The sequence below is a fragment of the Sorghum bicolor genome, chromosome 1 (assembly GCF_000003195.3).
Source record: "Sorghum bicolor cultivar BTx623 chromosome 1, Sorghum_bicolor_NCBIv3, whole genome shotgun sequence".
NCBI lineage: Eukaryota > Viridiplantae > Streptophyta > Magnoliopsida > Poales > Poaceae > Sorghum > Sorghum bicolor.
Genome location: NC_012870.2, coordinates 62,647,547 through 62,659,735, shown reverse-complemented (window position 1 = coordinate 62,659,735; position 12,189 = coordinate 62,647,547). Strand labels below are relative to the sequence as shown.

The window sequence follows — 12,189 nt, the reverse complement described above, 5'->3', positions numbered from 1 at the left end:
AGGCCATAAAAAAGTTTGGAAAGATTTCGAACAAGTTGTCATGTATGATGTATAGAAACCAGACAATCTTCGAAGAAGTTCCACACAGATGTGAGTGAAGAAGCATGAGTTGGAGTAGATTTGACTTTTATATTTGAATTTGATTTTAAAACTTTTTCTATAGGCACTGCACCATATAGGTTGTGTCGTGTCCAAGTTTAGAAAATTTTCGGAATTGTTTACTATTTCTTAATTATTTTCAGCATTTTAATTGAAAATTTTAAAATTTCAATTTTAAAAATAACCTCGGATGGAAAAACTCTCTAAATAAACTTTGTAGATCTCAAAAAGTTACAAAACTTTGTAGTTGACAACTTTTTATTTTGGAATCATCTTGTCATGCAAAAACTACGTTTGAATTTCTCAAATTTGAAATTCAAATTTTGTAAACGACCTCGGATGGAGAAACTCCCTAAATGAAAATTGTACATCCCAAAAAGTTATGAAACTTTGTAGTTGAAATTTTTTTTATTTGAAATCATTTAGGACCTCAAATTATCAATTTACACATAATTTGATATAATATTTGAGCAACCGAAATGCAATATAAACACAAGTCATAGTGTGGTGCAGTGGCTAAGAGCGAAGAAACGCGAGAAGGAGATCATGGGTTCGAATCCCATGGGCCGCAAAAAAATTCAGAACTTTAGATTTTTTTCGTTGGGGTTTGCCGTGTGTCCAACCCTGGCACACGGCAAACACTAAGACTTTGCCGTGTGTCTATATGGTGACACGGCAAACCCTGCCGTTAGGCCGTCTCCCGCCGTTCGTTATCTTTTCTTTGCCATGTGTCAAGATTGACTTATGGCAAAGTTTCGCCGTGTGCCCATAATTTGACCGTGAGCAAAAATAGGGTTCACCGTGAAAGAGTTTGCCGTGAGGAATTTTTTTTATTTTTAGCCCATTTTTAAAATAAATTTCAATTTTGACACGCTTTTGAAAAAATTTTCAAAACTAGGCCGTTTGGCCCCGCCACCATGCATGGCGGGGCAAAATCACTGCACCCATGGCGGGGCAAAATCACTGCACCCCGCCATGCATGGTGGCGGGGTTGTCCCGCCACGTGGCAGCTGCGTGGCACGGCTGGCTGACGTGGCATGGGGGCGTACCCCGCCACCCGTCACGGCGGGGATCACTTCCCCGCCACCCATCACGGCGGGGTTTGCCCCGTGACAAAAGGTCGCCCAGCCCACACGCACCCGACTATCTCCAGACCCTAACCCCGCCCCTCGCACGCCGCGCCGCCGCCGCGCCCGCGCCCACCCCGCGGCGCCGCGCTCGCCGCTCGTGCCCAGCCCCCGCCGCGCACGCCCGCCTCCTGCGCGCGCCCCCGCGCCCGCGCCGCCGCCTGCGCGCGCCCGCCCCTCTTGCGCGCCGCGCCACGCCCGCCCCGGCGGTCGCGCTCACGCCCCGGCCCTGACCACGCCCCGGCGGCCGCGCCCGCGCCCCAGCCCGGCACCACGCCGCCGCGGCCGTGGCCGTGCCCCGGCTCCGCGTCCCGCACCAGCCAGTCGGCGTTTTTGGTGAAGGTATATGTTTTTTAATTTTCACTCTTATATTAGTTATTTAGTATTATATTTTAAGATTTTTTATTAGTTATTTTTTTATTTAATTTTTGTTTAGTTATTAGTTATTTTTATTATTTAATATTTTAAGTTAATTTTATTAAATGAACTTTGTTTAGTTATTAGGTATGTAGTAATTAGTTAATTATTACTATTTTTGTAAATATTATTAGGGTTAATTAGCATTTATTGTTTAGTTATTATTTTGAATATTATTATTAGAGTTAGTTACGTAGAAATTAGTTATTACTTACTATTATTACATAACATTATTAGAGTTATTTAGTAATTTAGTTAGTAAGTTAGTTTGTTTTGTCGGAAATAGTTAATAAATATTGGTTAGTTGATGAGGATTGTACTTCAATCGTTTTGTAGATGGATTACGGTGTAAGAGTTTTTTACGGAGGAAGTGTTAGGAGAGAGGATTGTCAGTTTGAGGATATGTCCGAGGATTTGGAATGGTTTGATGGTCCCCCTTGTTTCAGTGATCTGTGTGACCGTTTGAGTTTGAAGTTTGGCGATGCTTTCACACTAAAGGGTAAGTTTGATGTTGGAAAGAATAGAGCACACTATGTGATGATGGACTTGTGTAACCAAGCTGAGTGGTCCCGATACAATAGGGTCATCCAAGGTTCGAATGTAGGCATGGCTGAGTTGGTGTTGGAGACTGTTGAGAATGAGGAGCCGTCCTTCGACGACGGTGGTGATTGTGGTGTGCATGTCCAACAAACTATGGAGAGTATGGACTTGGATGGTAATTGGACGCAGGAGCGGGTTCAATCTCCTCCAGTTGGTCAAATAAGAAATGATTTTGATGTAGACGAGTTTGAACAAGAGGAGAATGAGGCGGCAGAGGATGAAATGATTGGTGATGATGTTTGCTCTGATTCTGAGGAATCAGAAAATGAAGAAGTAGGTTCACCTGACATGTGTGCACCGGTTCGTGGCATGGCCTCAGGAGTTCCGCTTGAGGTACTTCATGCAACGCGGACTCAGGGCAATTTAGCCACAGGGTATCCAGGTGATGGAGAGGAATATGAAGGATGGGGTCGGGTTAGAGAGGTGGAACCTTACGTTGCACCACCCTCTTATACATCGGCAGAGCTTATACAGCTGAGGGAGGCTGGCTTGCCCTTTACTGGTGTTCCAAATTATATGGATGTCAGCATGTCGCATATGGCGGTTTGTGACACGGGTTTGCAGATTTGTAAGGAATCATTGTACAACCATGAAAATGTAATACTCAGGAAGGGAATCCTTTTCAATACGATGTCTGAGATGAAGTTGTTCCTTCAGGACTATGCTGTGTATCATCATAGGCCGTACACGGTTCGGCATTCCGACAAGGAGGTAAAATTTCAAATAGTATGCAAGGCAGGGTTCCCGTGCACGTGGAAGTTGAATGCACGGAAACGGTCGAGTGATGGGAAGTGGAAGGTAACTTCAGTGTAGCAGCCGCACAGATGCCAGACTAACAAGGGCAAACGGTACCATCCCCAGTTGACGGCTCGGTACCTTGCTCGCCGTATATTGGGTCTTGTAGATGCGGAGAACGACGTATCGGTGTCTTTCTTGCAGGAGACCATAGCCACTTTTGTTGGGTATGAGGTAACATATGGAAAGGCATGGCGGGCAAAGCAAATTGCCCTGGCAATTCGGTGGGGTAGTTGGGAGGAAGCCTATAACAGGGTTCCACGCATTTTGTGTGCAATGCAACACTTCAACCCTGGCATGAGATGGTTCATATACACAGGAGGGTTTTATCTTCAGAACCCGTTGAGGCATATTTTGTACCGTGTGTTCTGGTATTTTGATCAGTGTAAGCATGCATTTCAGTATTGCCGGCCAGTTGTTCTAGTTGATGGCACATTCCTCACCGGCAAATACAGAGGTACATTGATGATGGCTGCTGCTGTAGACCCTGAGAATCAAATTGTGCCACTGGCTTTTGCTTTGGCAGAGGGGGAGAACAATGATTCGTGGTCATGGTTCATGCGTCTGCTCTGTCTTCACGTTCTTGGTCCTTCTCGCACCATTTGTTTGATATCTGACCGTCACATTGGAATTCTTAATGCTGCCGGTGAACACATTGATGGGCACCCACCCCTAGTGCACCGTTGGTGCATGAGGCATTTTGCCGCTAATTTCTGGCGCCGTCAACGGAAGAAGGAGGTGGCAGACAAGTTAAAGGAACTTTGTAATAAACGTACGGAACACGAGTTTAAGGAGACAATGGCGGAACTACAGAAGATGATGAACTGAGCGGGCAAGGCATGGTTAGATCAACAGATGGAAAATAAAGCGAAGTGGGCATTAGCATATGATGAGGGTGGGTTTCGGTATGGCATAATGACAACAAACTCCTCTGAGTCTTTCAATCGTGTGTTCAAAGGCGTTCGATCTCTACCAGTGTCCGGTATTGTTGAGTTCTCTTTTAAGAAGTGCAATGAATATTTTGTTACGCGGTTTGGCCTAGCCCTGAGGAATGAAGAGGAGCTTGGAAGATGAGGGAAGGCTGCACACGAATATTTGTAGGAGGCTGAGGAGTTGTCCAAGCAACAGGTTGGCGAGGCCTATGGACGAGATAGACTTGTTTTTAGCGTACGAGCTAGAGGGGGCACAAACCTTGGCGGTGAACGCTTTGGTGGGCGAACGTACCGTGTGGATCTTGAAAAAGTAGAATGCAGTTGCAACGTACCTCAGATCATGCATGCTCCTTGCTCACACATGATTACGTCTTGTCGGCTTAGAGGTTTTGACCATACAGTTGAACCATACATGTCACCCTTGTATCTCCGTGCCAACACCCTAAATGTTTGGGAGAAGAGCTTCGAGCCGTACCTTGACGAGTCGCAGTGGCCTCCATATAATGGTGAGGACTACGTGCCTTATCCGGACCTAAGAAAGGTAGGGAAGGGAAGGAGGAAGAAGAAGCGACTGAAAGGCGATATGGACAATATGAAAGGTTATGGCGATGACATGTATGGTGGTGGTGACTTCAACGAAGAACGTGGGCAGAACCTATGCAGCATTTGCAAGAAACCTGGTCATAATGCTAGATTTCATAGGAGGGGTAGACAAGAGGTTGTTTATTAATCTTTGTGCTTGTCAAAATTCTTAGTAAACATGCATTTATGTTATTCGTCGTCAAATTTACTTGCTTTGTCTTATTACTAATGTTATTAATTGTACTAATGTTGTTTCTTTCATTTTTGAAACAGGCGGGCTACGATGGCGGCGCGGGCACCTCATCCCCGCTTTAGCCTCATTGAGGCGGACTACGACAAGGACCACCGGGCCAAGGCCTTGTCGGAGCAGCAGAGGCCGTTGTGTGTGCTTCGTGGTCGCACGCACCACGTACACAGCTGGAACGAGCGATACGCGCCGTACATTCGTCGTGCAGGCTTTCTTGAGATCGTCCGGGTCTACAACAGTGGACTTCCCACTCTAGACCCTGCAGTTCTTACTGCTTTTGTTGATAGGTAACATAACATTTTACATTACTTTAATTTGTTTGTTAAATATGTGCCCTCAAATAATTGATATACACAACATTATAACGATGCAGGTGGAGACCAGAGACTCACACCTTCCACACACCTTGTGGAGAAATGACTATCACATTGCAGGATGTGAAGATGATATTGTGTTTGAGTTTGTCTGGTCATCCGGTGACTGGGGTCGTCGATGAGTCTACTTGGCTAGACTTGGTACAGGAGTTTTGTGGCAGGCGGCCATCAGATGCTGAAGTTAAAGGCACCAAGTAAGTTCATATTTGAGTCCCATTGAAATTACTAATACAACCGTTTTAGATACATCTATACTTATACAATATTGGTTTACTTGTAATTGCAGGAAGACCTCAGGAGTCTCGACGTCTTGGATTACGCAGAACTTTGGTGCAGGACCACCGCCTGATGCTCCAGATCATGAGGTGGAGATGTATGCAAAGGTGTGGTTGTGGCACTTCTTGGGGGGTTTCTTGTTCCCTGATTCCTCAGGAGACAGCATCAACTGGATTTTCCTGAGGATCCTTATGCAGCCACTGGAGAACATTGCCGGCTACAGTTGGGGTACCGCGGTGCTTGCATGGACATACCGTCAGCTTTGCCAGGCCTGTCGTCGCCAGTCATCGAATGGAAACCTAGGTGGCTGCTCATATCTACTTCAGATTTGGATTTGGGAGCGTTTTCCAGTTGGAAGGCCCACTAAACCTCCGGGTTTGCCTGTAAGTGCATTTGCTATTTCGATTTGTTCATAACACTTAAGGCATTTGTGACATTATGTTTGTGTTAATTGCAGGTATGGGTGCATGAAGATGTTGGACCCACCGCCCTTTTTCTCTGGACAGATGCTAAGGTAGTCAGGGGCGAAGCAGACAGGAGGTACAGGCAGTACACTGACGAGCTAGACGTGTTGACACACAACTACGTAAGTTCAATTCACTTTTAGTACTAAATGCACTATTAATGCGTTTTATTTTGAAATACTAAAAATAAGTTTACAAATTTTGCAGGTCACATGGTCACCGTGGTCTCGGTGGGAGCTAGAGGGGTACCTTAGTCCACGCTGCGAGGAGGAGGATAGCGATTGGCTTTATGATGGCCCACTGATCTTCTTCCACGTGGTCGAGATGCACTACCCTTGCAGGGTTTACAGACAGTTCGGGAGGCTGCAGGGGATTCCACCGCTGTATTCCACAAACGCTGAGCTGCATAGGTATGATGGCACTTTATTTGTTTCCATTAACTGGCTCATTGTTAATGCAATATATTTTTGCAGGATTGATCGTAGGTTTCGGTCCACGCAAAAGGATTGGGCGGTCAGGCACGATGCACATTTGCAGACTTGGTATCACAGGCAGGTTCCCCTCGTCAACTCACTACCACCGCACGACCCGACCAAATGGATGGAGTACCTACAGTGGCTGCACCGGAGTACGAGGACTCATATCATGGTGCCGTACACCAACACCCCTGCAGATGAGGGTGCTGAGGATGACATCGCCGATGCGTTCGACGAGGCGCAAAGGGTTGACAAACAGGTTCTTAGGGCCCCCTTAAATAGATATGTGGTAAGTACCTTGGACTTTTATGTATTATTTGATGTTTGTGGCACAAAAGTTGTCCAAATGATCGAGTTAATGTTGTGTGTGATGTTGTAGTCACAACAGTTGTCTAACTACTCCGAGGAAGCTAGTAGGCAACTGTTCCAGAGTAGAGACGACAAGAGCAACCCTCTTCGCAGCTTTGTCAAGGTACTTTCGATAAAATAATTCATTATTACAAAGCAATTACAACTGAATAATGCATGTTGTCATTTTATCCTGCAGAAAATCAAAAAGGGTTGCAAGAAGTTAGCGGCTAATCTGAGCTGTGCAGACACGACATATGAGCCTCCGTTGCACCCCATGTTGTCTAGGAGCCAGACGGCCTCGATGTCCACCAGAGCTACTTCGGCTAGGGCCGCTTCCTCCTCTGTACGTACTCCGCAGTACACAGGGAAGGGTCCAGCGGACGTGGACGATGAGGACGAGGCCCTTCAGTACTCCACGACTAGTGGTGACGACGACGACGAGTTACAGTGGGAGTTCACCGGTCACGAGGAGATGGGTACCTCACAGTTAGGCGGTGCTCCTATTGGTACACAGGGGGTGGAGTACACACCGGAGGAGTACACACAGGGGGTGGAGTACACACAGGAGGAGTACAGACACGTCGAGCACCAGGTGCCTATACTGTGCTTTTACTTTTCTATATTTGCATGATTCAAAATTTAAAATTGCTCATTAGGGTACTTGTTTGCAGGGTACTTCGTCCACACAGGAGACAGACCGTGTCCATAGGCGGCAGCGAGAGAGGCAGCGGCGAGACCGCACGGACGTGGGGTGGACAAGCAACGTGGTGCCTACCAATCCTAGGAGACGACGGAAGCCGCGAAACCGCTACACCCCTGGCGATGATTAGATTAGACATGTTTAGCAGTTGGGACTTGTCATGTAGTACCTGTGACATATTGTTATTTCCAGCACGTTGGTAACTGTGACATATTTCTAGATATTTGATGTGCCTTTTTTAAGCATTAGTGAGAATTATTTTAGTTGTTCGTTCTAAAGTATCTTTGGTATTTACGTAAAAATCTCTGTCTTGCCAAACCAGCTGCGAACCAGGACAATCGGTTAACAAAAACCAAATAAAGAACGTGCAGCAAAGGTTCTGGCCATTTTCTGGCTACCTCGCCATGGCTGGGGGCGGGTTAGGGGTACCCCGCCATGGGGCATGGCGGGGTACCCCTAACCCGCCCCCAGCCATGGCGGGGTAGCCAGAAAATGGCCAGAACCCCTTGTACCTTACTTAGCATTACTCAAAGAGACTTCATCTATTTATTTTTAAATATTACACAAAAAACAGCTAGTAAACATGCAAGAAACAAAACTTTTAAATGTTGTATTAGTTTAACATATTACAAAATCTTTTTAAATTGTTATGTTAGTTAAACATTCTGACAGCTGTGGACTTTGGCGAGGAGCGATCAAATTGAAATACGTCGGAATACAAATTATTACATGACAAGTTTCAAAGTACAAAAGTCACATCCCTAAGCAACTCACATACATTACCACATCAATCAAACTGCGTGCACCACTGCGTAAGCAACTCGTCCTCGGACTCCCAATCGTCCACTACGGCCTCCTTACCCATGCTCGCCTCCGCTGCCTTGGCCTCACTAGCCTATCTCTCGTAGTAAGCTGCCTCCGCCTCTTCTGCCGCCTGAGAGTATAACTGTCCCTCTTCCTCGGTCATGTCTGTTGGCCACCATGACTCGTAGACCGATGTCTTCTGGTTGTGGTATGCAACCTCACCCTCCTCTAAGGCACCGAGAGGCATCGGTCCTGACGCCTCACCCTCCTCTGCAAGACGAAGTAGGTCGCCTATCCTTCCCATTTCATAGTCATGCTCGTCCTGAGGGTACCCCAATTCCTCGGCAAGACGAATGAGGTCGCCTATCCTTCCGGTGTCGTCATCTTCCTCCGCCTCGGCCTCCTCTTCGACCACAATCGGACGGCTAGCGGTGCCACCAACTGCAGCGTCCCGCCCTAATATCATATTCTCCGCGTACTTAGCACGGCCCACATCTGCTTGCCAGTTCCCGGTGCATCCAATCTCTGTAAGTACAAAATTTAAAGAATTAATAACATATTCATTTCAGAGAAACAAACAGTTTCACTTTCAAAAATTAAATGACTCACTAGCACATAATGAGGCAATAGTATCGTTCAAGCATTGCATCTCAGCTCTCTCAGCCTCCTCCGTAGCCTTCCTTCCATCCTCTTCAGCCTTCCTTGCACGGTACTCCTCTATCTCCTTTTCCCTCTCCTCGGACCACTTCTTCCATGCAATACTCGCAGGGTTACGAACACGCAAGTCCTGCGCGAATGCAAGCATTTTCTTCTTATGGTCCTTCACAAAATCAGTGACGTAGCTTGCAGGATAACCTCTCGTCTTGCGAACTGCTACTCTTGCCTTATACTCATCTTTGAACTTAAACACATCATCAGATGATTCCCATTTGCATTTCTGAGTGCTCTGTTACGGGAAATATAAGAATACAAAGTTAGCGTACAAAAACAAATATATGAGTATAGTAGTACTAAATGTGCACAGTCATAGCAAACCTCATCATAGTCGATCATGTGGCCACAGAAGTGGCCAATCCCAAGACCTGAAGGAACTAGGCCGTAGCTAGCTTCAACACCACATTTGCACATCACGGGAGGCGCAATAGACCTCCGCTTCTTCTTCCACTCTGGAACCTCCTCCTGCTTCTCAGGCTCTGGCCAATGGCTCTTTGGACCATAGATCCACTCCGCGAAACGGCACTTTCGAAAACCACGATCCTACAAAAAGAACACATTAGAACACACATAAACGAACTGAAATTTTAAGATTGACCCTAAAACTTACTTCACGCTGCAGAGGACAAATGAACTCTAGTTCGTTCCGTGGATTTATCACGGCTTGTTCTCCGCAATGACACTTTGGAGGATCCTCGAGCCGCCGTGCAGAGGCGACGGCCTTCTCTTCCTCCGTCAAAGGAGGAGGGTTAGGGGGGGGGCGGAACCCAGCGAGTAAATAACTCACGTTTGCAATGATCAACGTCGGGATAGAAAAGCAGAATTCTTGGGTCAAACTTGTCCGGCCCGTCGATCCATTGGAAGAAAAAGCACCGGAAGTAGGGCTACAAAAGAGTTTCAATTGTCTCATTGGGAATAAAAAGATAAAAAACCAATAAGAAAAACAAAGGGCACAGTGACTTACGCTATAACTATAACAAGTATAGAAGCAACGTGCCGCAGTATCCGGATGTCTCGACTGGCTCACGTGTGCCGGATGTCCACAATCACAGTTAGGAATAGGTTCCTCGGGAGGCACGGGGGCATCCTTGCAAGACACATCGGGGTACAACTCTCTAGGACGACCCTTTTTTCGCCAAATCGACTCACGATACGAGTCCTCCATCTAAATACGCGAAAATAATTCAACACAAATCACATAACTAAACAAAGTAACGTAACAAAAGATTTACTAAACATATTAAAAATAAACAATTGAAGTTATCTAAACAATGAAAAGGTAAAGGTTGTAAGAAATTTACCTTCTCCAAACGAGGGGTGGCCGGAAAAACAACCGTGAAGAACGACGAGGTGGGGAATACGCAGCGGAGAGGGGCGCCGAGGCGGGGCAATGGGGGTGAAGGACGACGCGGAGGGGCACCGGAGAAGAGTGGAGCTCGGGTGTGACAGAGGGAGAGAAAGAGAGACCCTCGGGGTGAGAGAGGGAGAGAAATGAGAGGAAGATGGCCGTTCGGCCGACTAAGTAGGGCGCGGGCGTACCCCGCCATGATCCACGGCGGGGTACCCCTACCCCGCCATGATCCACGGCGGGTTCCACGTCACCACACAGGGCCATGCAGCGCTGACGTGGTAGGGACAACCCCGCCACCATGCATGGCGGGGTGCAGTGATTTTGCCCCGCCATGCATGGTGGCGGGGCCAAACGGCCTAGTTTTGAAAATTTTTTCAAAAGCGTGTCAAAATTGAAATTTGTTTTAAAAATAGGCTAAAAATAAAAAAAAATTCGCCGTGAGCAACACACGGCAAAGCCTTCGCCGTGTGTAATTTGGGCTTTACCGTGTGCGCCAGGCACACGCAAACCCCTGCTATCCGGTAGTGTATGCTTCAATGAGATGGACCACGCTGGTCATTCCAGGTTCCAATCAATTACCAAATACAGAGAATCAGTTCAATGGCTCGACTCAAATATGAATAGCAGGATATTACTGAATAGAATAGCATACTGAAATAGCAGGATATTACTCAAAATATACAAAAATAAATACTGATACATTAAAATTAAAGGAAAAAAACTAAAATATGAATAGTAGGATATCACTCAATAGAATAGCATGCTGAAATACTGAAATAACATGATATTACTCAAAATATACAAAAAAAATACTGAAATACATAAAATTAAAGAACAAACTAAAATATGAATAGCAGGATAGAATAGCAAACTGAAATACAAAAATAACAGGATATTACTCAAAATATACAAAAATAAAACACTTATAATTCAACTAGAAAAATGAGTCTAAAACAATATTATTGTTAACTTAAATTGCTAACTGAAAAGAGTCTAAAACAATATTAAATTGAAATAGCTAATAGAAAGTGTCTACATAGCGACAGGTAGTAGCCGACAGGAGCATTTGATAGGTTCTAAAATGCTCTACAACTCTTATAAGCAAATGACTCGACCTCCAAGATCTTTTCAACATATCTTGAGTAATTTGAATAAATTTTCTCGTCAGTTCTTATAGACTAATTATTGTATCACAATGATTGTTCATAATCTTAAAGGTGGGAGCTGATCTATCATCATTAAGCTTTCAACTCAAGTGTATTTATTGTGGGTAGGTATTTTCTCTGATAATGGCAGATGAAACTGGAAGATTGGTTGGGCAAACATTATCATAATAGCATTGCTATTCATTTCACTAGGAACTAGAAGAATGCCCCGTGCGTTGCTGCGGAAATTACTGGTAAAATTATACTATCATAATATATGTTAGTGGATGATTTTTAGTATTCTAACATGGGCAGCTAAATATATGTTAGAAAATGATGTGGTTTGCTAATGTGAATAACATAGATGCAGGATAAATGATATGTGTTAGTTCGATTTATTAGTGGATAATGATGTGAACACTTTGCATGTGCGGGGTAATATATTAGTGGGATGATTTAGTGGATGTTGATGTGGACGCTTTGCATGGCAAGAGAATTAGTTAGTGGGAAGCTCTAGTGGATGATGATGTGGATGATTTGCATGTCAAGAGAATTAGCTAGTGGGGTTTATCTAGCATTGCCATTCATTTCACTAGGAACTAGAAGAATGCCCCGTGCGTTGCTGCGGAAATTACTGGTAAAATTATACTATCATAATATATGTTAGTGGATGATTTTTATTATTCTAACATGGACAGCTAAATATATGTTAGAAAATGATGTGGTTTGCTAATG

The 12,189-nt window shown here is 45.2% G+C and overlaps 1 protein-coding gene and 1 long non-coding RNA gene across 2 annotated transcripts; both read right to left on the bottom strand.

Moving 5' to 3' along the window:
* Nucleotides 8,336–9,049, bottom strand: LOC110432368. Its single transcript, XM_021452626.1, has 2 exons — nucleotides 8,854–9,049; nucleotides 8,336–8,769 (listed from the first exon to the last, which is right to left on the bottom strand). Exons 1-2 carry the CDS (start codon nucleotides 9,047–9,049, stop codon nucleotides 8,336–8,338), a joined length of 630 nt encoding a protein of 209 aa, XP_021308301.1.
* LOC110434416 lies at nucleotides 9,754–10,296 on the bottom strand. Its single transcript, XR_002451912.1, has 3 exons — nucleotides 10,260–10,296; nucleotides 9,923–10,123; nucleotides 9,754–9,842 (listed from the first exon to the last, which is right to left on the bottom strand). It is a non-coding gene; the product is annotated as an uncharacterized LOC110434416 (long non-coding RNA).